Below are 22897 nucleotides of genomic sequence, written 5' to 3'. Positions count from 1 at the left end.
AAATTGACTCTACTTCACCTTTTTTTGTGGAGCTCCTCAAGAGGTGCTCCACCAATTCTTGGAGCTCATGGAGTTGGTGGAAATTACCCACCACGCCACTGGTTATGTATATATCCATACCCTTTCAACAAAAAAAGACAAAGTCAACACCGGCGCTCCTCCCTCGGTCTCCAGCGCCCCACCGCCAAGCCCTCCACCGGAGCGCGAAGCTTCGCTGCCAAGCCTCCCCTGGCGCTCGAAGCCCCGCCGTCGCGAGAAGCCATTTGCCGCCGGTTCCTCCGCCGCTGAGCCCTCCGCAACCGAGCCCCGCTGCCGCACGAAGCCCCTCCGTCGACGCCCCACCCCACCCCCGCGCGAAGCCCACCGGCCTCGCGTCCCCACCCACGCTGAGCACATCCGTCGTGGTCGCGCCGCCACCGATCTTGTGTCGCCGCCCGCGGTGATTGGAAGCCGATTGCTGGTGGAAGAAGCACCTGATAGTGGGGCTCGCATGGAAGTGATGGGAAGAAAGGTGGGCTGAGATGGGCCGGTGGAGGGGAGGGTGTTGGGCCATTAGCTTGCGCTGGGATGGCCTACTAAAGTTGGTGGAGTGGAGCTACACAATAACCAAATAGAATGAAATAAAATTGGTGGAGTGGAGTTTGTGCAGTAGAGCTCTTTTTTTTAGTGGAGAGTTCGCAAACAGGCCTTTGGTACCACCCCTATGCTCTCTCTCTACACCAACTGTCCCAGTGATTTGGCGTCCAGATGTGTGCAGCTCTAGTATTACTCTGTCTCCCTCCTTATCATCTAGAATCTTTTTAGTGCATGAATACCTCTTTTTTTTTTGAGGGAGTATGAATACCTCTTTTGGTATCATGTTAGCTATAAGCCTATATCATGTCCTACTAAGTTAACCGCTGAACGGCCGGTACACCTTGAGGGCGTCGATCACGTCGGCGATGGACCCGGCGGCGGCGGCAATGGACACGATGAGGCAGCAGACGCTGAGCATCTGGAGGCAGATCCACTTGGTGCTGCCGCGCGGCACCCGGCGCTGCTTGATGTACATCTCGACGGGGAAGTAGACGGTGAGCGGCCAGAAGGAGACGGCGCCGAGGAACCCGACAACATTGCCGAAGAAGGGGAGGAGCATGGCGACGACGGTGGTGACGCACACGAATGCCGACCGCCACGTGAGGCGGAACACGCTGAGCACGAAGGGGCCGACGCGAAGCTCCCCAGAGGTGAAGGCGCTATCCGGCCATGCCGCGGCGGCGCGGCGCTCGACGAAGGCGAAGATGGGCTGGCAGAAGACCTGGTAGGCGCCGACGAGGTGCACGACAATGGCGACGTTGGCGACGTCGAGGAGCCAGAAGGGCTCGTAGAAACCGAACCCGGTCAGGAGGTTGTCCGGCGCGGCGTCGCCGAACGCGGCGTAGCCCATGCACCCGCACAGCATGTAGAAGATGGTCGTCGTCGCCACGCTCAGCCGCGTCGCCCTCTGCATCACCTTCGACTCCGACGGGGGCGGCGCCTTGATGGTGTCCTGAAAGAAGAGTTGAAACAGAGTAGCCCTGATTAGGAACAGGGCAATTGCAAGTTACTGAAATTAGAGCTGAGCGCAGGAGGCTTTTGCTTACTTGGATTTCGATGAGGATGTTGGAGAAGGAGTAGGCAAAGGCGATGTCGCCGAAAGCCTGCAGGCTGTGCCAGATCTTCTGCGTGGAGGTGACGTCGGCGCCGATGCTGATGCCGGTGAGGCTTCCCTTGAATCCACCATTGGCTGCAATTGCATTAATTATTGATCAGGATCTAAGATTGGGTCAATAACTTCAATAAATATCTATCTTGTGCAAAAACCAAATCTTATTGAATCAAGAACTTACAAATAGTCTGGGCGATGCCGAGGGAGAGTCCGATGGAAGAGTAGGTGAAGGACATGACGGCGGCGACGATGGAGAGCCACCAAATCTGATCAAAGTCGGGTATCTGAGAGAAGAGGATCTCCACAACTCCAAAGAGGATCATGTACGGGATGCTGGAGCTGTTGCAGGGGTCGGCGTGGCCATTGGTGTGGAAGCAGCCGGCTCTCCTGATGGCCTTCATGCTGATGGAGGACGCGATGGTGTAGCCGATGGCGACGCCGACGAGGTTGGCGTACTGGATGACGCCGCAGAACACCACCTTGGCGCCGCCGAGGTTGGAGCGCACGGCGTCCATGTAGGTGTAGTTGCGCTTGCCCGTCTCCGGGTCGCCGGTGCGGTAGCACTCGGCGAGTAGCGTGGCCGTGTAGTAGGTGACGAGGGCGAAGAGCAGCATGGCGGCGGGGCCGGCGACCCAGCCGAGCTGCGCGATGGCCCAGGCGAGCGAGAGCACGCCGGAGCCGATGACGGCCGTGATGATGTGGGCGCTGGCCGTCCAGAACGTGCCCTTGCGGCAGGGGCGGCCGTCGTCGTCCAGCCACTCGGCAGCGCCGGCGTTGCCGGCCTCCACCGACACCTCCATCGGCGCCACCGCGTGCTTGTTCGGCGTCGCCATCGGTCGGTACCACCGAGCTTGCGAGCGAGCTCTTGGATGGTCTGGGCCGAGTGAGGCTTTGTGAGGCTGAGGAGATAGGCTGTGTGTGGAAAGGGTGGAGGAAGTGGTGGCCGTATATATAGAGCAGCAGCCAGAGGAAGCCGTGTCCATGGCGCTGGAGGGCGGAGGAAGAGGGCTGCTGGTCAGCGCTGTGGTGCCTGCCTGCGTCTCTGCATTTAATTTATTTCCTTCCGATCTTTTTTCTTTTTGTTTCGGCGGCAAATTAAAGCAACGTCATCACACTGTCGAGAATCCAGGACGGCCTGCACCGGGCGAAGTTTGCAGCCCGGCTGCACCAGTTTTTTCCCCCCTTGTCTTCTGGTGTGGCAACAAAAATGTAATTTTCGGTCCAAGATGAAGTGCCCTGATGATATTTTTTTAGAAAAAACTGCAAAATACGTGTTCAAGCTTGGTGGATTTCGAAAGGTCCATACTACATCTCAAGTTGTTGCAAAGCGCGCGGCATATACATGTAACGGGCTTGATGGTCCACGTGGCCTCGTCTTGCCGTCTTTTTTTTTACTATTTAACTATTTTTGCTAAAGAATTTAATATATAAATATCTGGAGAAACGAATTATGTTTTTGGATCCAGATGCATAAGTAGCCATCCCGGTGGCCATCTTACTTGGCGATCTTACCTGACGCTGATGTGGCAACCAGGTCAGCGCCATGGGCACGCCGAGCTCGACGCCGCAGATCTTCACAGCTACCTCGTAACGATTCGTAATAATAATTGAGACACAAGGAGTTTTCAACTAATTATCCCGTTGTAAAAGTAAAAATTGTTACTGATGTATTCCGTGCGGCATCACACGTGAGGAGGCAACGAAATTATTCTGTGCTGACTGATAGTGCGCCGGCAGCGGCAGAGCGGCCACCCGGCCGGTGAGGTGAGGTCACCGGCGGTGTCACTCGGCCGCTCTCTCTGCGATCCGCGCGGTGGTGTTCGTCGTTGTCTCTTCTTCCATCTCTGCAGCTTACCTTGGATTGTTGGACCGAGCTACGCTCGGTTGGCGCGCACTCCAGGTGTGGAGGCCGCCGGTCCTGCGTTCGAGCTTTGCTCGACGCGGGATTTTCCCACCGGATGCTGAGGCGTGTGTGTGCGTGCGTGTGGTGTGAGTGCTTTAGTATGGCGTGTTTCGAGACTACTCGAGCAGTTTCATTTGCGTTGAGTCCGGTCAGCGTGGATGTCCAAAATTTTAAATGTCTCCCCAATATTTCTGGGTGCTTCAAAAAAGGAAGCCATGATGATTGAGGCACGACATGGACGGCCAAAAGTTCCTGTGCTGGGTTTAGCGCTCTCTGGTCCGATGTTAGACCTGACGAGTGAGGATAGATAGAAGCAAGGCCTGGGCATTCGGTTCTAACCGAATCGATCGGTTCGGTTCCTCAAAAACAGAAACCGTTCGGTTCTTTTCAAGACTAGGAACCGAGAAATTTCGGGTTCGGTTCTTTCAGTTCGGTTTCGGTTAAAACCGATGAAACCGAACTTTGTTGAGGACCCAGGAACGCGCACCGCCGCTCGCCGTCGGCGGCTTCCCTGCAGGGGACGGGCGCGCCACCACCGCCGCCTGGACTGTCGATGGGCGAGGACCACGGCTACCTGGCCGTCGTGCGCCTGGCCTGCCGGGAAGGCGCAACGCCGTCGCGACCCGCGCGCGCGGCTGGCCGCATGCTCCGCTGGAGGCCGCTGGGGAGGGCGGGGCCGCGGCCGGGAAGGGGCCGCGGCGGTGGTCAGGGAGGTGCCGCGGCGGCGGGCGATGAGGGCGAGGCGGGATCCGGTCGTCGTCGCCGCCGCTGCTGAAGCGCCGGCCGGCGAGAAGAAGGAAGAGGCTCCGGCAGCCGTCGAGGAGAAGAAAGAAGAGGCGGCTCCTGCAGCCGCCGAGGGGACCGCTGCCGCAGCGGAGACTGCACCCCGGGAAGGTGCCGCAGCGGCGGGCGGGGAGGACGAGGTGGAGGCCGGGGCCGGGAGGTGCCGCGGCGACGGGCGGGGAGGGCGAGGCGGAGGCTGCAGGCCGGGGACGAGGAGGGGCAGGCGGGCAGCGGCGGTGGCCGGGGAGGGCGAGCCGGCGAGGTGGAGGCCCGGGGCGGAGAGGGGACGTGGCGGAAGCCGAGAAGGGGCCTCGGTGGAGGTCGGGGAGAGCGGGGAGGGCCCTGCGCGGCGGCGCCTGGCAGGCGGCGGCCGTGGGGGTGGGGTGGGGGAATGGGGGCTGATGGGGGCTGGTGGGGCGGTGGTGGGCTGGTAGGTAGTGGAGGTAGGGTTGTGTTTGGGCCTTGGGCCATCTAATAGGTTTATGGGCTGAATGTGTGATGTGCTCGGTTCTTCGGTTAACCGATTTTGGAACCGAAACCGAACCGAGTATTTTCGGTTCCTGAGAACCAGGAACCGAAATGGAACCGAAATTCTCGGTTTCGGTTTGGTTCGGCTCCGGTTCTCGGTTTTTTCGGTTCGGTCCTCGGTTCTCGGTTTTTCGTGCCCAGGGCGAGAAGCACGTGTGGAAAGTCACCACTACATGCGTGTTAAGTAGGTGTAGGCCTCGATCTGGTCGGGTCCAGTATGTTGAACAATTGTGTTTCACAGACGCACGTGGCTTTTTAGGCTTGGAAACGGAATCTGTCAGTGGAGTGGAGGCCCGGCCCGGTGTTATAGGAATCAAATCACTGGCTACTGATGTGGAAATTAAGATTGCGATTTTGGGCATCAAAATTAAAGCCCACTAGTTATCCTCCCTTTGTAGGCGGGCCTAGCTAGGTGGTTGTGATTAGATGGACACGATCCGGACAAGCACCGAACAACTCAACTCACCTCCGACGTGCGGCGCGGGCTCCTCTTGTGACCTGCCGTTCTTGTCGATGTTGGTCCATGTGTCTGTCTCTGCTAAAGGTATTAGTAGTTTTAGAGGAAAAAAATCTGGTGCAGACGGTATGCAAATAATTAACTTAATTTTATTCACGGCTTGTTATGATTAACAAGATAGGAGTATATCTATACGTACGGCTTGTCATGCATGATTAATAAGATAGGAGTATATATAGATATAGGAGGGCCAATTAAATTTAGTTTGTGCTCGGTCTGTGCTCGTTCGTTCAAAATAACAAAAAAAAAGTTTAGTTTGGTGCTTGAGTCTCGTGCGGTGCATGCCTACCACTAGGGGTGATAAAGGGTTTAAAATTTTAAACTAAAAAATCTAAGAGCCGGGCACTAAAAGAATCGAACTCTAATCGTATATAACTTTGAGCTAAAATGTTTAAGAGTCTTGTTGGACTGCGAAGATGCCACTAGGGCTATGACCCATTACCACCCCTACGTCCACATCTCTGAGCAGGGTATCTCTATCTTACTAAGCTACTAGGATTTATTTATTTATATGTGATTAGTTAGTTCGGTCGTCGCCGATCCATGCATATCCTTGACAATTAATCAGCGGATAGAGTGGATCGGGTGCACCCGTCTCTTTCGATCACAGTACTAGTGCTATCTCGATACTGCTACTGCCTACTGTAGAGCTTGGCAGTGCTTCCTTTCCCTTTCCCCCTACCTTTGCCTTTGGTTTGGATCCAATCACCTCTCCGCACAGTGATCGATCACCACCCACTTGCATTTGCATCAACTAGCTTTAGCGAGCCCGCGGACCGGCCGTAACACACGGTTAAGCCTGGTCTCCGGGTCTCGTCATTAGACACTAGCAGTGCTGCTGTAGTGCTGTAGCTAGCTAACGGATCATCTATCGATGGTCGGGCGCTCGTGCCTCACGTGTGGCTAGGGACGCGTTATATACATCATTATCATATACTTACAAGCTATTTGGCCCGTTTTTAGGCCCGTGCGATCGCATAAGGTCTTCAAATTTCAGGGCCCCCAGACTATAATGAGTATAATAGATATAGTTATTTAGTAGTTTTTATTTTAGTTATTTTTTGTTTCAATACGAAGCTAACTATGGCCCAATTATGTCAAGGAAGAGGTCGTCGTTGTCTATCGATCCAATCCACAAACCGTTGCGCGATCGTTTTCTTTTCCGCCGTCACCGCTCGTCAAGCACAATGCGAGTCGCAATGTTTGCACTTCCGCCTTCCGGACTTTGCTGGCGCGGCACAGCCTCCAGAATTTTTAGTACGGCCCTGCTTACAAGCATATGCTGGGCACGCGCGGTGACCTGCCTCTGCCTGCACTACAGCGCGTATACAATACTACTACTCACTACAGAATATATAAGACGACTCTGGCTTTGACTCCAGGTCTAGGTTGACTTTGACACGGCTACTGGGTTGACCTGCCCTTTGTTTTGCCATTTCCGTTACGATTTTCGGCGCCAACTAACTTTATACCTACACGGATCTAGATCTTCACTTCAATTTTTTGGGTCTTATACTTTTGATTTTTTTCAAGATAAAGCTTGATTCATATCAGGCTACGAGTTTCGACAAGTTACTATTATGTTACTTCCTTTATCCATCACTGTATTTCTCTTTTTTTAGGGGGATCTATCACTGTATAATAAAGCTCATGAAGCGAGCGCTCGCCAAATATCAAATATTCCGAGCGAAACACGCACGTATTTTTCTGTGACATATCAGTGGGCCGAATTAGGCAAGCCAACAGGCCCACCAGGATCTGGAGCATGGGCCGTATAACAGGCCCACCAGAATCTGGAGCATGGGCCGGAAGGAGCCCATGACATCCTCCCAAGTCCCACATGCTACAAACTCCGTGTGCTGCTCTGTTCAGAGACTGCGAGAGTGACAGGCCTCCAGGGGCCTACCTACGTCAGGACTCAGGACTTGAAACTTTCTTTTTCTTGACATCTGTAGTTCAATTTTCATTTTTTAACCCAAAATCACATTTTATTTCTATCCAAATTACATGACTGAGCAATTGTCTCCAGTTTCTACATAAACGAATTTTATCCAAATGAGTTTTTAATCGGATGGTCTGTCTCTCTTTCAAGTTTTAGAAAGTAAAAGGAAATATATATACACTGCGTTCGGCAGGCTGGAGCTGGAGGTTAGAGTGGTGTGAGAGAAAAACACTATTACCTGGTTGGTGGCTGGAGGCTGGAGCTGGAGCGATGTGAGAGGGAGAAACTGTAGCGCTGGAGGGCTAGAGACCAGCCGAATGCAGTGATAGTTTGGTGAAGACTGTCCTTTTAGGCTGCAGGCTGCAGCAGCCTCAAGATTCCAAGTCTGGTAAATAAACCCATGACTTCACCTAGAGCGGCATAAACTAGAAGAAAAAAATAGGTCAATCCTTTGACTCCATTCTAGACGAATGCACACGTCAAAGGCAGGGGTTTAGTCAAAGTTTTTCACCTCAACTCGTTAAACAACTGTAGTTTAGTTGCAACGGCACGGCAGATTCTACAATTCACTGCCTATCTAGCTCAGAAAGTTAGAAATCTTTTTTTTTTCTTGTGGAGCACGGGACTGCATAATATTGTGGGCTTCACAATACTGCGCCGCCAGCTCTCTCAATTGATTTTTTTTTACATTACCAACTATCTTTTTCCAGAGCTCTTACTACACGATCGAAATGCTGCCTATCTTTTCAACGGGAAATTATTACAGTTTTGTTCCTGAAAAGTAAGTCATTTTCTGTAATCTATTAAATAGCTAAGAAGAAACATTACCACGAACGTTGACGCATATGCCTTTTTTACAATGCACAATACTGTCATTTAGCAGTATGTAGTATAGAAAAGATCCAACCGTCCATTAGAAGGAGTAAGGTAGTAGATTATGCGCCATAAAAGTTCTCCAGATTTAAACTTGATAGTTATTCAAAACCGACACATGGAGCTGAAACGAGATCGAAACCAAGAACAAAGCCCTCCAGATTTAAACTGGATAGCTTTTTTTCACTAAGAAGATGACACAAGTCGAGCCGAAGAGAAGTTTGAATTTGGATGCCGGAGAAACCCCATCAACCGAGACAAATGATGCAGTTGATCACTTCCTGTGTGTGTCTTTTGGAGGGCACTGCAGTGGATCTCTTTAGAAAGCACCATTTGGTCATGAAGAGCAGTAATCTCTAACTAATTGTTATCTCTCCTGTGAGAAAGAAGGTCAACCACTCAAATTGTGCGATCTAGGATAACGGGTATAATCAACTATTCAACTGTACTGCGATCCGTGCCTTTTGGAATTTATAAAATAACGAGACACGGTGCCGTCAGTGTAGTCCTGAGATCGGGCGGCTGGAGCGTCAGGTCGCGCGCGGCGGCACCGCTGGATGCGACCGCCCGCAAGCCCGCGCAGCGCAGCCCGCGTCGTCCCGACTCCAAACACCAGGAGCCAGCAGCGGCAGCGATTTTAAAATTCCGGCGCCCGCGCAGCCAGCTTCGATGCCACGGCGCAGCGGCCACGAGCGGCCTCCCTCCCATACTTCTCCCACCTCCTCCCCCAGCCCGCATATAACGCAACCGCCACCGCCCGTCCTCCTCCACTCATCCAGCGAAGCAGCAGCGCGGTGCGGAGCAGAGCAGCGCGCCGGGCTGCAGGAGCAGAGGAACCAGACAGCGCGAGGGATCGACCGCGACCGACCAGCCATGAAGCTCAAGCCGCTCTCCTTCGCGCGCTTCGCGCCGTCGCCGCTGGGGTGCGCGGGCCTGGGCGGCGGGAGGAGGAGGACGGTGCTCGTGGCGCTGCGCCGGGACGCCGCCGGCAGGGAGCTGCTCACCTGGGCGCTCGTCAAGGCCGCCGCCGCCGGCGACCGCGTCATCGCACTCCACGTCTCCGCCACCCACTCCGCCGCCGACGCCGCGCCGGAGGAGAAGCTCAGGGCCCGCGACTCGCTCGCCTCCGTGCTCGGCGCCTACAGGGGCTACTGCGAGCGGAACCAGATCGACCTCGAGCTCAGGCTCTGCGAGGGGCCCTCCATCAAGAGGGCCCTGGTCGCCGAGGCCACCTCCTCCGCCGCCGCGCACCTCGTCCTCGGCGTCACCAACACCTCCAGGCCTTCCGGGTGGGTACCTACCAAACCTCCACGCCCTTCCCCGATCAGGAGTTCGTTTCCCTGAAACATCCTCTTCTCCAGTAATCAGTAACGCTACCTGTTGGTGATCATCCACAGATCGTCCGCCACCGCCGTCGCGAGGTACTGCGCCAAGAGAGTGCCGCCGAGCTGCATGGTCACCGCGGTCAGCAACGGCGCCGTCGTCTACCGCAAGGACGCCGTGCACCACCACCAGCTGCTCAGCCCCTACACCGCAAGTACGCACCTATCACATTGTTCCATTTCATCTGAATTTAGCCGCCTCTTTCAGTTTAAGCTCATCGAAAATTCGCTTCAACGAAACGATGCAGTGGTGGAGACGCCGCGGCGGCTGTACCGCAAGATACTCGACGCGAGGAGGACGACGGGAGACAAGTCCCAGGACGACATGCTCATCGGCGACGGCCGGTCTCTGCGCCGGAACATGTCCGTCACGATGAGGGCCCTCGTCTCGCCGAGGGTCACCTTAGCGCCGGGCCCGGGGAGGTGTCACGCGCTGGAGTCGCCCAAATTGGCTGCCGGCTGTCCTCTCCTAAACAAGGCTTATTATTCAGACAAGGCTTCCGATGAAGGGGACGAGGAGAAGCAACTTCCAGAAGAGCTGGTTTCACTCAGAGACAAGTACTCATCCAAGTACACAATTTTCAGTTACAGGGAGCTAGCCAAGATCACCAATGGCTTCTCTCCAGGTATATCTCCATTTTATTCTGAAAATTTCTCACAGATCACGACCGATCTTTTTTTTTTGTTTCTGATGAAATCCTATTAATTAGCTAAATGACGATGACGAATTGATTGTGCTGTGCAGATCGACTGGTCGGGAAAGGCGGTGCGGGCCGGGTTTACAGGGGCTGTACTGAAGAGGGCAAGGAGCTCGCAGTGAAGGTCCTGAAATCTTCGGACGACGTGACCAAGGATTTCATCTCGGAGATCGAGATCCTCAGCTGCGTTGAGCACAGGAACGCCGTGTCCCTCGTCGGGCTCTGCATCGACGGCGGCAAGCTCATGCTCGTGTACGACTACATGCCGCGTGGCAGCCTGGAGGAGATGCTGCACGCCGAGAAGAAAGGCAAGGGCGCCTTGGGCTGGCCGGAGAGGTTCAAGGTCGCCGTCGGCGCCGCGCGCGCCCTCGAGTCCCTCCACGGCGGCGGAGACCACCGCCCAGCCGTGATCCACAGGGACATCAAGTCCTCGAACATCCTCGTCGCTGACGACTTCGAACCGAAGGTGACGACAACGTCATTTCCCACATTTCAGTAGTAGCAAAAATTCTTCAGTATTCAGTATATATGGTCCTCTGACGGCGGAAGAGTTGTGAATTTGACATCGACTGAGCTCCCTCTTCTCTGTGCAGCTGTGTGACTTCGGCCTCGCGATGTGGGCAGACGAAGCGGCGGCGCAGGTCACCGGCGACGACGTCGCCGGAACATTCGGGTGCGTTTCCGCTCTTGTTTGATCATGTCGCCGAGAGGACGTTTTTTTGACGCTATCGCCTGACAAATTTGGTGACCTCTATCTATCCTGTTTCGTGGCAGATACCTGGCTCCGGAGTACTTCATGCACGGAAAGGTGAGCGACAAGCTCGACGTGTACGCGTTCGGCGTGGTCCTCCTCGAACTCATCTCTGGGAAGAAGCCGGTGAGCGCCGGCGGGCCCAAGGGCAGCCGCAAGGAGAGCCGCAAGGAGAGCCTCGTGATGTGGGCGAGCTCCGTCATACAAGGAGGCAAGCTCATGGATCTCGTCGACCCGAGCCTGCCGCTAGCCGACGGCGACGCCGGCGAGGTCGAGCGGATGGCCCTCGCCGCCGCCCTCTGCATCCGGCGAGAGCATCAACACCGGCCGAGCATGATCAACGTAACCACCTCTCCACTCTCTGAACAAACCGAACATATGCATTGTCCATTACTCCATTTATGAACTAACGCGCCGCTCCTGAACGTCAGGTGGTGAAGCTGCTCGCCGGCGACGGCGACGCCGTCAGGTGGGCGAGGTCGCAGGTCGGCGTGCCAGGCGACGACGACCATGATGGCTGCGGCGTGGCGACTTCGCCGGACAAGAAGGACATCGAGTCGTACATCAACCTTGCGCTGCGTGACGTCATCGACGACGACGCCTCGTCCGTCGGCAGCGCCGACTTCATCGGCGCCAACATGTCCTTGGAGGAGTACCTCAAGGGGAGATGGAGCCGGTCCTCCAGCTTCGAGGGCTGAAGGCTCCACAAGTGCGGCGATCGCCATTTTTGTGTGCATAGAGCATTCTTTTTATTCATTGTTTTTTAGCAACAGATTCATTGGTGTATACTAAGGAGTAAGTTTTATCTTTGTTTGTTAGATGGGAGGTTGCACATGAAAATATTCAAAAGCAATGCAATCCTACAGTTTTGACCTAGCAACTATCACCTCCATCAAGATTCATAAAGGTTTTAGAATTTTCACCAGACGATGAGATTCAAAGTTTTCTTTCTTCATGCGGGAGGGTGAAGTTCTTTAACTGGAGCACTAACCTTGATCGTAGGGATTGAATATAGCCTACTCAGATTGACGATTGCAGCTGCGCCATCTCTACCGTTCGTAGGGATTGAATATAGCCTACTTTAAGATATAGAAACGTAAAAAAAAAAAAGGATGTCCCGTCCGCGCACGATGCGATTGAAAAGTACAATTGATGTCAACAGGTGCAGGCGTGAAGTACAACAATGGGGAATCTGAACAGGCCAGTCCCAGAAAACTCATCACAAGTCAACGGAAATGGGAGGCAAATTGTTGTCTGATTAGGCCTTGGAGGTGCAAGTTGCACAAGCACATGCAGCAGAATGATGTGGGTACAATCATACAGCAAGCACGACCTTCAAGCACATGGATGGCAGTTGCATATCTTGCGAAGCAGAGGCCATCTTCGTAGATTGATTTGGCCTACAGTATTTTTGAAGCACAGCGCACGCTGACAGGAGGCCATCTTCATAGTTTGATTTCAGGCGAGGGGCAACCTGGGTGAGCTGGAAGGAGACATACACAGAGGAACATGCATGTGTAGTGCGTTCTCTATGAAAAAGGCAGTAGTAAGAGACATACAATCATGCACCGCTAGATGAAATCTAACAAAAAATTTGAAACAAAAACATTATAGATCCAATCCACACCAACGTACTAGTTTTTGGTCAACAGTTATATCGCTTCAAATATCTGACAGCATCACAAGTTCATAGCATAGATGCAACATGCACGGCACATCAAACGTCCTTTGTTCATGAGCAAACTAAATTAACATTATCTCACAACCAGCTTCTCCCGGTACAGAAGAAACAGCATACCACACACTATCATACTAAGAAACAGGTGATTGTGGAGCATGGCGTGTTCTCTTTAGTTTGTATCAGTCTTCTCCAATGCTGAAAAAAAAAATTGAGCCATTTATGCATGATGTATGGTAAATGAAAATTTTAACTTGAATAGAAGCTCAAAAATCAACTTACTGTTGTAGTTGAGCAACTTTTCAATGAGATCAACATGGGTCATGAGCATTCGCCTGCAGCAGTAGCGGACCAATTCCAAAGCATCCAGAGCATCTCTGGCAATAGAAATCACCAAAGAAAAGCATGCTAGTGAGTAATAACTTTCCAAATAATAACATATGTTGATACAGGCTAGAAAGTACAAATTGATCAGTTTGTTCATAAAGAAGGACAATAAGCCCTTCAATGCTCATAATTTTCAGGAAACTGAGCAGCTTAAAAAAAAATTCCTCAAAAAACACAGGAGAGCTGCGCATCATCATATTAAGAAGATGAAAAAAGGGAAGAGATCCCAGCCAACACGAAACACTCACAAAACACGCCAACACACACAAACAGAAAAACCTCAAGAAGCAGACACACCCATGTATAATTTAAAGACGACCCTAAACTAAAACTAGGAAACTATTCCTGTCAAGAAGGAAATTCCTCGAGCCCCTGCCAACGACCATAACTTTCGCTCTTCACTGGATATGATCAGGGCGTCATCCATATGAGGTGCACCTCCATCAAAAACACACCTGTTTCGTTGAGTCCATAGCGTCCAAGCCCCGAGGATTATGAGAGAGTTGAGTCCTTGTAATATGAGGCCACTAGCACCATTACTCACCCTTTCCCACCAATCATAGAAGGAGATTTCTGTGGACTGAGGGGAGAGGGACTGAAGGCCAACCAGTGAGAGAAATCGGTAAGTATTCCCTTGCAAAGATACAGTGGACAAGGAGGTGATCAATGGTTTCTGTTGCTTGGTCACACATAAGACAGCGCGTGGGATGGGGGAGACCCCGGCGAACTAGGCGATCCACTGTCCAACATCTCTTATGGGCCACAAGCCACATAAAAAAGCGACATTTGGGTGGTGTCCAAGTCTTCCAAACTTTCTCCCATGGGCCGAACCAAGTCGAACCAAGAAAGAACCCCTCATATGCTGATTTAGCAGAGTACTGACCATCAGCAGATTAAAAATCTTAACCCATTGCGACGCAAAGCTCAAAGTTTTGATACTAACTAGCACATTTATTTTTTTATTTACAATTCCAAATGGCAAATGGTAAGGATTTAGGCATCTGGTCAGTATTGAAAATATGCAAGTTGCACAGTCAGTGTCATAACTAGTGCTGGTTAATCACTGACCCATATCACACATGACATAATGTACAAGTGATCTTGTGTGCCTGATTTCCTCACAAACGCTAATTAAGAGCTGCTGTATCAGAACTAAATAAACACATTTCGAAGGAGAAGCATGGCAAATATATCATTTTCGCTTATCTTGACTTGTGTAGTCGTATTAACTAGCCCAGGAGCATCACATATGTTGAGGGCACCAAATGTGTGTGAAAATTTCTACTATTTTAATAAGAACCCCCTACTGACCAAGCAGCTCAGCAATCCAAACATTGCAAACTTGTTGCCCATAAACAAACACAGCACAATCCAAAGCAAACACTTGAGAGATGCGGCAACAAAACTGCCATGTAGGATTCCATGAGCATAGGCAAGTTTACCCCTCCGTATAGTCGGCCTGGAGGAGGTCCAGGTAGAGGTCCCACTTGTTCCCAATCACCTGTAACGGACAAAAGAAACATATTTTTAGTTCACCTCGCCGTGGCAATAATCCCCTTGAGTGAACGCAAGATTGACAGAACAGGAATAAGCCTTTTTTTTAAACAAAAAACCAAGACCCCAGTGAAGGTGCTCACAACCAAAACCTAAGGCATGCCCCCCAAACAATTAACGAAATAGCACAAAAAATCAGTACCCACAAGCAAGAACAAATAAGGGAATTAGTTCCATAACCAACACTGGATAAAATGGAGTTATTTTAAAATATTATCCCACGGATTTTTCGGACTAATTACTGGTCCGAAATTTATGCTAAATGCCAAAATTGCTAAGTACTTCTGTAATGCCAACTGGAACGATTTTTCCATAACCAGAGCCTAGAAGAGGCGGCGGGTACCCCGAGCAAACGGTGATATCGAATCGTGGCGTGCGTGGGCGCAGCAGGCCCGGAGAGGTGTTGCAAGCTGTCGCTGGAAGAAGATACTCAAACCCTAGGGCCTAGGTGAAAGAGAAACGCAACACAGACCGGCCCGCGCGGCGGCCGCGTGAACAAGAGGAGAGCGGGGAGGGGCGTGTTACCTTGCCGCAGGTGAAGCAGCGCACCGGGATGATCATCTTCGCCGCCGCCGCCGCCGGAACCCGGATGAAGAGGGGAAGGGTTTCGGCGTGGAGAAGGCCCGGCTGAACGAAACAATGGAGAGCTAGCGAGAGATGCAGCCAGGCTCGCAGCGACCGGCGGCGGCTAGGAGTAGTAGTAGCACATGAGATGGGCCTTTGGGCTGGATGGTTGGGCCTGATCTATTTCTGGACCCTTCTTCCATCTAAAAGCCTCATGCATGGCCCATACTCCATGGACCGGAACACTTGGGCCTTTCTGGATCCGGCCCACTACTATTTTTCTCTGCCAAGTGTCACCGCTTCTCTTCTCTCATCTCTCAAAGAAAAAAAGAAAAAAAAGGAAACCTCTGCCGACACCGTCGCCGCGTCGGACCGGAACGCCGCCGTCGGTGGTGACTGGGGCGGGCGGGCGTCCATTAGTTCTGGTCTTCAGGAATTCGGCCTCTCACCACATGGATCCCCCTCCTCCTCCTCCTCCTTTGCAGCAGCAGCAGCAGCAGCCTCCGCACCCTCGCAATCCTCGCGGTGAGGGTCACGGCGGCGTGGAGATGCCGTACCAGGACGCGGACCACCGGCTCCGCGCGCTCGCCGGCCGCGCCGAGGGCTTCGGCCGCCCCGCCATCGGCGGCCTCCACGGGGCCGTCTACCACGTCACGTCCCTCCAAGGTGCGGCGGCGAGACCCCCCCCCCCCCCCCCCCCCCAGTTCCTGTAACGAGCGATTGGTTTCTGAATCGACGCGGGGTGTCGGGAGTTGAGCGCAGACGACGGCCCCGGGAGCCTGAGGGAGGCGTGCCGCGCGGCGGAGCCCCTGTGGATAGTCTTCGAGGTGTCCGGCACCATCCGCCTCCACTCCTACCTCCGCGTCTCCTCCCACAAGACCATCGACGGCCGCGGCCAGCGCGTGGTGCTCACCGGCAAGGGGCTCCAGCTCAAGACCTGCCACCACGTCATCGTCTGCAACCTGGTGTTCGAGGGAGGCCGGGGCCACGACGTCGACGGCATCCAGATCAAGCCCGGATCCACCAACATCTGGATCGACCGATGCACTCTCGCCGACTACGACGACGGGCTCATCGACATCACGCGCCAGAGCACGGACATCACGGTCTCAAGGTCTCCTACCCCTCTTTAATGGAGTCTTTAATTCCATTCCTGTACTTGGTGTTCTAAAGTACCACGGATCTGCAATGCGATCAACGAACGATCCATGGATGATCTCGGAGCTCATGAACCAAAACACCCAAACAATACAATTGGTTGCTGCAGGTGCCACTTTGCCCGGCACGACAAGACGATGCTTATCGGCGCTGACCCCACGCACGTCGGCGACCGCTGCATCAGGGTCACCATCCACCACTGCTTCTTCGACGGCACGCGGCAGCGGCACCCACGCCTCCGCTTCGGCAAGGTCCACCTCTACAACAACTACACGCGCAGCTGGGGCATCTACGCCGTCTGCGCCAGCGTCGAGGCTCAGCTAGTGTCCCAGTGCAACATCTACGAGGCAGGCGGAGGGCCCCCGAAGAAGACCACCGTGTTCAAGTACATGCCGGAGAAGGCCGGCGACCGAGAGGATACGGTGGCCGGGTCCATCAGGTCGGAAGGGGACGCTTTCCTCAATGGGGCGCTGCCCTGCCTGGTCGGTGGCCCCGGTGGGGCTGCACACGAAGCTGTCTACAGACCAGAGGATTACTACCAGCATTGGACCATGGAGCCAGCGTCGCCGGCGCTCAAGGACATCATACAGCTCTGTGCCGGATGGCAGCCGGTGCCAAGGCCTCCTGATGATTGCTAGACTTCATTCTTCTGTTTCTTTTTTCCCCCCCATCACGGATTGCTTCTTCTTGGCAGGAAAGTATTCAGTTATCAGTATTGCTCTGCAATTGTATGTATGGCATCCCTAGGGAATTTAACCTTGTTTGTCGCTTGTGTCTTCTTCCTCTCACGACATAGTCTTGAAAGTGAGTTGGATACATGTAACATCGAGTTTAAAACTGGTAAACAAACTGCTGGAAATTTTAAATCCTACACATTTTCTTTTGTTTTGATGAAACAGTTGAACAGAAGTACAAACCATCTCCGAGGATGAACTTGCTGTCAGCTTTGTCCTAAATATGGAAGCTAGGAAGTGACAATCTAGGCGGTGTTGTTAACCACTATGCTCAGGGATGATGCATGTAGCAAGTGCGTCCTAATTCTTTATTCTTCTACAGTTACATCCTGCCTTTTCTGCAGCTAATGCCTGTTTGTCTGCGTTGTCTTTTTCATCGAAATCATCAAAGAACACATTGTCTCTCAGGTGAAGCATCTCTGAGAGAGAGTATTTTGATTCTGCAATTCATTTCCAGTGTTGGCATCTGAAAGACTCAAGTTACAGAGCCAATACCCATGGATTAAAGTGTTGAACACCATTTCCGACGAGGCAACGAGGACAGCAGAGTAAAAGAAAACCATCCATCTGCTGCTTATCAGTTCACAGTCCGAGCATGATAATTGGGCGATGCTAACCCTATACAATCCGATTTGATTTCACTAGGCTTCCTGGACCTCTACGTCGTTCAATTTTTCAGGTCAAGTGGATAAATAAACTTCTATATATGCCATGTTTAGTTCCTAAAAAATTATCTACATTACCCGTCACATTGAATATTTAGATATATACGTAGTTGAAAAAATAATTAATTATATAATTTAACAGTAAACAACAAGACGAATTTTTTAATTAAATATTAATTATTAAATAATAACAAAAGTGATACCGCTCGATAAACAGAAGCGGCCAACGTAACTGCTGACGAGGAATGGCACGACAGAAGTCGGTCTCGTCTCTTCCCCCTTGTTTATTTCGCAACCAAACAGACCGACATTATATAACTGCCCCGCGGCCGGACCACGCGGCGACCGCGCCTCCACGTCACGCGCGCCGCCGCCCGCCGGAGAGGATCCGCTCTTCACCTAGCAGCCGGAGCGCCCGATGGCGCCGGCCCCGGCTGGGCACGCCTACCGTGCTTCGGCTTCGGTAATCAATTAATCACTTGCTCTCTCCATTCTGCTTCTGCGGAGCTCTATTTTCCCTCCCTTTCCCATTCCTCCTCTTCTCAAAACACTCTTCCTTGGCTTACTTTACTTTAAGCCGTGCGAATGATAGTGTGCGGATTGACTGCACATGGTGGATCAGTGCAGAGGTTAACAATTTATTTCTCAGCTGAGGCCCGACCGCCCGAGCCCTTAGAGGATTTTTTTTTGAAAAAAAATATCAGGAGCCTTGATAGGATTTGGGGATAGGAATGGGGCAGGAAGGACTGTCGTGCTGTTTAATTGGAAGAATTTCGTTTATTGAAACTGATCCGCAATTTCAGAGCTTGATGGCAACTCAGAACAAGATTTATAAGCTGACATTGGTATGGGTTAGTATGCGCTCATACTTGTCCCAAATGGCTCCCTAATAGACTGATGGACATCCCCAAATGGATTTTTTGCGGCATGCAACTTTGAACCCATTTCGTCAATGAGTTGCCAGTTGGCAATGCAAACTCCAACAGTAGATAGATACAATTGGTATGAGATTGGACACCTCAAACAAGAATCCATAGTCAAACTAGGGAAGACTGTGTGTCACTTCCCTTCACTTGCTCATCTGCGGCACTAAACTCATGACATAGCAGGGAACAAAGATCGTGTAAAATGACCCACACTTTGTTCATGGGTACCGCTGTAACTGAATTCTCTTGGAGCAATTTTAGGTTATATTTTGGCTAGTCATGCACCAATGCAATTGCATTTGTAATTTCTAAATATAAATTTGTTTGACTGGATAGGTTGAGGTTTTTATGCAACCAACTTACACATGTAATGGAACTCAGATATTTGCAGGCCTAACAGGTGCTCTGCAGGCAGCATCTAGAGGCAAGTTGCTTGAGAGGAATCCTTTTTTAATGGGGGTTTACTTAGTGATTCTTGCTTTTGTAATAACTACTTGAAATTGGTTCATATCAGGATCGTATGCTCAGTTCTGCAATTTCCAAGGATTAGTGAACAATGGACTTTTTTACAGAAGGGGAAACCCTCTCCCCTTGAGATACTCTTTTCGCTCCTTGCAAGCAAGAAATAACCATTCATCAGCCGTTGCACCTAAGGACTATTGTGAAACTTATATCCATTTTTTAAGAGATAAACGTATAGTTCCTGATTCAGAACCACCAACCTCTAAAGATGTGGACCTACTGTATCGGTTTATCGATAAGAGGTAAGACCCTCTGTATTTGAACTTCCTTGTCATGTTTCTGAGCTGTGGTTGAAGCGAAATGAGGTTCATTACCTTTTTCTCTCTTCAGTAAAAGGCTCATGGTGGTAACTGGAGCAGGAATGAGCACTGAGTCTGGAATTCCTGATTACAGGAGGTACATGCATTGCTAGATCTGTCATTAAACCATATTATCAGCCTTCCCATTACTCTCTATGTTCTAACTAGCGGAATTCTTGTTTTATGGCAGTCCTAATGGTGCATACAGTTCTGGTTTCAAACCACTTACTCATCAGGTGTGCCTAGCATTGCTTGTCAAATGGCATCTCTTGTTGACACCTTTCAGATTTCCCCCATTTTGTTGGTACAAGCTTACTTAGATTTTTATTTCTTTCATTATGGATCCATTTTAGAAGGGGCACTGATATCTTTTATAAAGTTCTTTGAATTACAAGCCTGATATTTTAAACTTGCCTCTTAAAAGTAACAGACTGTGTAATCTGTGTTTATTTGCATCCATTATCTCTGCGCAAGACTCCTAAAAAGAGGCTGCTTGCATTGGTTATTGACTTATTTCTTGCGTTACAATAAGCTATATTACATAACAAGTTATCTCTGTTCTCCTCACTTCGTTCAGCTGTATAACTATCTGGAGTCATGATTTTTAGATAAGGTGCTATTCAAATCTTAAGCCTGTAGTGATGTTTTATCAATGTAGGCCTCATGAATTATCATTGTTCTGCCATGCTCTGTAACTGTAAGCTGTGTATAACTTGTGGGATCCTTTTATTTTTTTACCTTATATTTACCTCAATTTTTTGATTAGTTGAACCTTTCAATTTGAAATCATTCTTACAGTACTTCATTCCTCCAATCAATTTACCATGATTGTTTTATCGTTGCTTACTTATCACTTGAACATAATAGGAGTTTGTTCGGTCTATTCGAGCTAGGAGGCGGTACTGGGCTAGGAGCTATGCTGGGTGGAGGAGGTTCACAAGAGCACAACCAAATGCAGCGCATTATGCTCTTGCATCTCTAGAAAGGATTGGTCGTGTTCACATGATGGTTACCCAAAATGTGGATAGGTATTGAGCTGGGCTGTGTTATTGCTAATGGCGAACGTAAGTGTACCTTTTCACCTTCAGATTTTGCACATGTGACTTAGGCTGCATCATCGTGCTGGAAGTAAACCACTTGAGCTGCATGGGAGTGTATATGAGGTAATTTGTTTAGACTGTGGTACATCCATCAGCCGAGAGTCATTCCAGGAGCAAGTGAAGGACCTCAACCCAAAGGTTTGTTGTCCATTTGATACTTACTATATTTCTTATTCAAGTTGATGATTGTATTTGTTTCACATGAGCCCTTTAGAATTGTATTGGTCTCACATTAGACATAAAGTTAAAGAGATGATGATGTTCACTTCCTTGTAAAGTTGTTGACTCAATATAATAAATTTAATATATGTTTGCCTTTTCATTTTGAATTATTCAGACATGGTTCATCTGTAATTATCATTTAGCCAGCTCCGACAAGAGATGGTATTGTTGATCACTAGAGCAATACATTTTTCTATAGATGATTGATGCTACTTGCTAGTCAAATCTTATTGTGAATTATGCCTATTATTTTTCCTGATTTGACCTGATGGTTTCAGTAGCCCTGGAGGGCTAACTATTACTGTTGTGTCTGCAGTGGGCTGAAGCTATCGATAGTTTGGAAGTGGCACAACCAGGTTCAGACAAAAGTTTTGGAATGCAGCAGCGACCTGATGGTGATATTGAGATTGATGAGAAGTTTTGGGAACAGGATTTTGAAATTCCTAATTGCCATCAATGTGATGGAGTGCTAAAACCTGACGTGAGATTCTCTTTACCCTGATACTCGTGGAATCAATTTCTTCATATAGTAGTATGCTGAGTTGTAGTTTGAACTATTAGAAGAATGATACTAAGCCACATCTAGCCATCTAGGTTTAGTATCTTAAATTATTTGATAGCAGCAAAATTAATTTTATTTTCATCAAATATGATTTGTTTACTCTTAGTGACCAGTCTTACCGTCAAGCGATGACTAGAAGTGGAATTAAAGTGTCAATATTTTATTCAATTTCCTGGCATTCTTTCTCAAGTCAATGTGATTTTACTAATGAGTGAATATGAAAATTCAAAGTTATTTAACATGTTATTTCTGATACTTGAAGGTTGTGATGTTTGGTGATAATGTTCCTCAAGAGAGAGCTGAGAGCGCTAAGGAGGCCGCAAGAAATTGTGATGCACTTTTGGTGGTTGGCTCGGCACTAATGACAATGTCGGCTTTTAGGCTGGCAAGGTATCATAATAAATAAACAATGATTTTAACGCTTATGATCCAGAGCCTGCCATCATGTTTGCGGAAATTTTCTTCTTTCATGACTAATCTCTAAAAGTCAGACTAAATTATATTGGACTGATAATTCCAAATTCAGGCTTGCGCACGAAGCAAATGCTCCAATAGCTGCGGTTAGCATCGGGGAGACAAGGGCTGACAGCATTTTATCACTCAAAATCAATGCAAGATGCGGGGAGGTTAGAGCCTCTTCTTACTTTTAGTTTATGTGTCACTGCATATGACTCACTGAGGATCTCCTTTGCTTTGCTGCAACACCTTCAGATATTGCCCAGAATACTGCAGATGGGAAGTCTAGCTGTACCTAACATAAGCTGAACATTGCTGTTAAAATATCCAAGTCGTCTTGTCTGGTGAGACGACTCTCGTCGGCCATAAGCACAACATTTGGAAAACACAATTAGCTGTGTTGAAGACAAGGGGAAACATGTGGCTATCTGTGAGATGTCCTAGGAACGCGAAGGTCAATGACATCATGGTTTGGGCAGGAGCATTAGTACCCAGAAAAGGTGATTTCCAAACTGATCATAGGGAACAAGTACAGTAATCATTCCCGGAACCATTGTCAATGTATTTCCTCAAAAAAGAAAACAATGTTAATGTGTTGTAACATGTAAAGAAAGAATCCAAGGTCGTTAGACAACATCATCACGATGCTTGTAACCAGAGCAATGTTTTCTTTTAAGAAATAAAATTTACTCAGTGCTGCCCCGAATGTTACGGAGTCAGAAAATTCCATCGTAAATGGATCCATTCAGAGTAAGTTTGTGGCTTTTGTGCTATGTCATGATATATATCTAACAAACATAAAACAGCTTTTGTTTTATGAAAAAAGAAGACATAAACAAGCGCTTTTCAAGAGCTACAATCATGCCATTTGGTTTCTTGAGAGATCAGAAATGACAATCTCTCTCTTTGAACAACAAACCTTTAGAGTTTTTGTTTTGGCGAGATGCTTTCGAGTCGCCAAGAAATCTTTATCAGCGAGTAGTACAGCAAACTAACACTACAGACA

The 22897-nt window shown here is 49.9% G+C and overlaps 5 protein-coding genes across 6 annotated transcripts; 3 read left to right on the top strand and 2 right to left on the bottom strand.

Annotated features, from left to right (window-relative positions):
* Positions 1 to 626: 626 nt before the first annotated feature.
* Positions 627 to 2710, bottom strand: LOC120696869 (amino acid permease 3-like). The gene is made up of 3 exons (XM_039979893.1): positions 1869 to 2710; positions 1623 to 1765; positions 627 to 1528 (listed from the first exon to the last, which is right to left on the bottom strand). The coding sequence occupies exons 1-3, from the start codon at positions 2668 to 2670 to the stop codon at positions 893 to 895; spliced, it is 1581 nt and encodes a 526-aa protein (XP_039835827.1). The 5' UTR covers positions 2671 to 2710; the 3' UTR covers positions 627 to 892.
* Positions 2711 to 9106: 6396 nt separating this feature from the next.
* On the top strand, positions 9107 to 11861 carry LOC120700361 (serine/threonine-protein kinase CDG1-like). The gene is made up of 7 exons (XM_039984579.1): positions 9107 to 9567; positions 9631 to 9770; positions 9864 to 10241; positions 10361 to 10779; positions 10907 to 10986; positions 11088 to 11406; positions 11496 to 11861. The coding sequence occupies exons 1-7, from the start codon at positions 9107 to 9109 to the stop codon at positions 11760 to 11762; spliced, it is 2064 nt and encodes a 687-aa protein (XP_039840513.1). The 3' UTR covers positions 11763 to 11861.
* Positions 11862 to 12657: 796 nt separating this feature from the next.
* Positions 12658 to 15427, bottom strand: LOC120696868 (DNA-directed RNA polymerases II, IV and V subunit 10). Its single transcript, XM_039979892.1, has 4 exons — positions 15209 to 15427; positions 14572 to 14630; positions 13025 to 13119; positions 12658 to 12940 (listed from the first exon to the last, which is right to left on the bottom strand). The coding sequence occupies exons 1-4, from the start codon at positions 15242 to 15244 to the stop codon at positions 12915 to 12917; spliced, it is 216 nt and encodes a 71-aa protein (XP_039835826.1). The 5' UTR covers positions 15245 to 15427; the 3' UTR covers positions 12658 to 12914.
* Positions 15428 to 15572: 145 nt separating this feature from the next.
* On the top strand, positions 15573 to 17301 carry LOC120696867 (probable pectate lyase 4). The gene is made up of 3 exons (XM_039979891.1): positions 15573 to 15913; positions 16010 to 16361; positions 16515 to 17301. Exons 1-3 carry the CDS (start codon positions 15700 to 15702, stop codon positions 17041 to 17043), a joined length of 1095 nt encoding a protein of 364 aa, XP_039835825.1. The 5' UTR covers positions 15573 to 15699; the 3' UTR covers positions 17044 to 17301.
* Positions 17302 to 18109: 808 nt separating this feature from the next.
* Positions 18110 to 22597, top strand: LOC120696866 (NAD-dependent protein deacylase SRT2-like). Of its 2 annotated transcripts, none has more exons than XM_039979889.1 (11): positions 18110 to 18267; positions 19067 to 19154; positions 19245 to 19494; positions 19583 to 19648; positions 19742 to 19787; positions 20419 to 20579; positions 20660 to 20789; positions 21190 to 21354; positions 21698 to 21825; positions 21962 to 22061; positions 22147 to 22597. In XM_039979889.1, the coding sequence occupies exons 1-11, from the start codon at positions 18223 to 18225 to the stop codon at positions 22198 to 22200; spliced, it is 1233 nt and encodes a 410-aa protein (XP_039835823.1). In that variant the 5' UTR covers positions 18110 to 18222; the 3' UTR covers positions 22201 to 22597. The 2 variants fall into 2 exon arrangements, with proteins under 2 accessions (XP_039835823.1, XP_039835824.1); XM_039979890.1 differs by having other exon boundaries at positions 18117 to 18267; positions 19112 to 19154.
* Positions 22598 to 22897: the final 300 nt, after the last annotated feature.

Source organism: Panicum virgatum, chromosome 3K (assembly GCF_016808335.1).
Source record: "Panicum virgatum strain AP13 chromosome 3K, P.virgatum_v5, whole genome shotgun sequence".
NCBI classification, from domain to species: domain Eukaryota; kingdom Viridiplantae; phylum Streptophyta; class Magnoliopsida; order Poales; family Poaceae; genus Panicum; species Panicum virgatum.
This window is presented reverse-complemented; position numbering and strand designations above follow the sequence as displayed.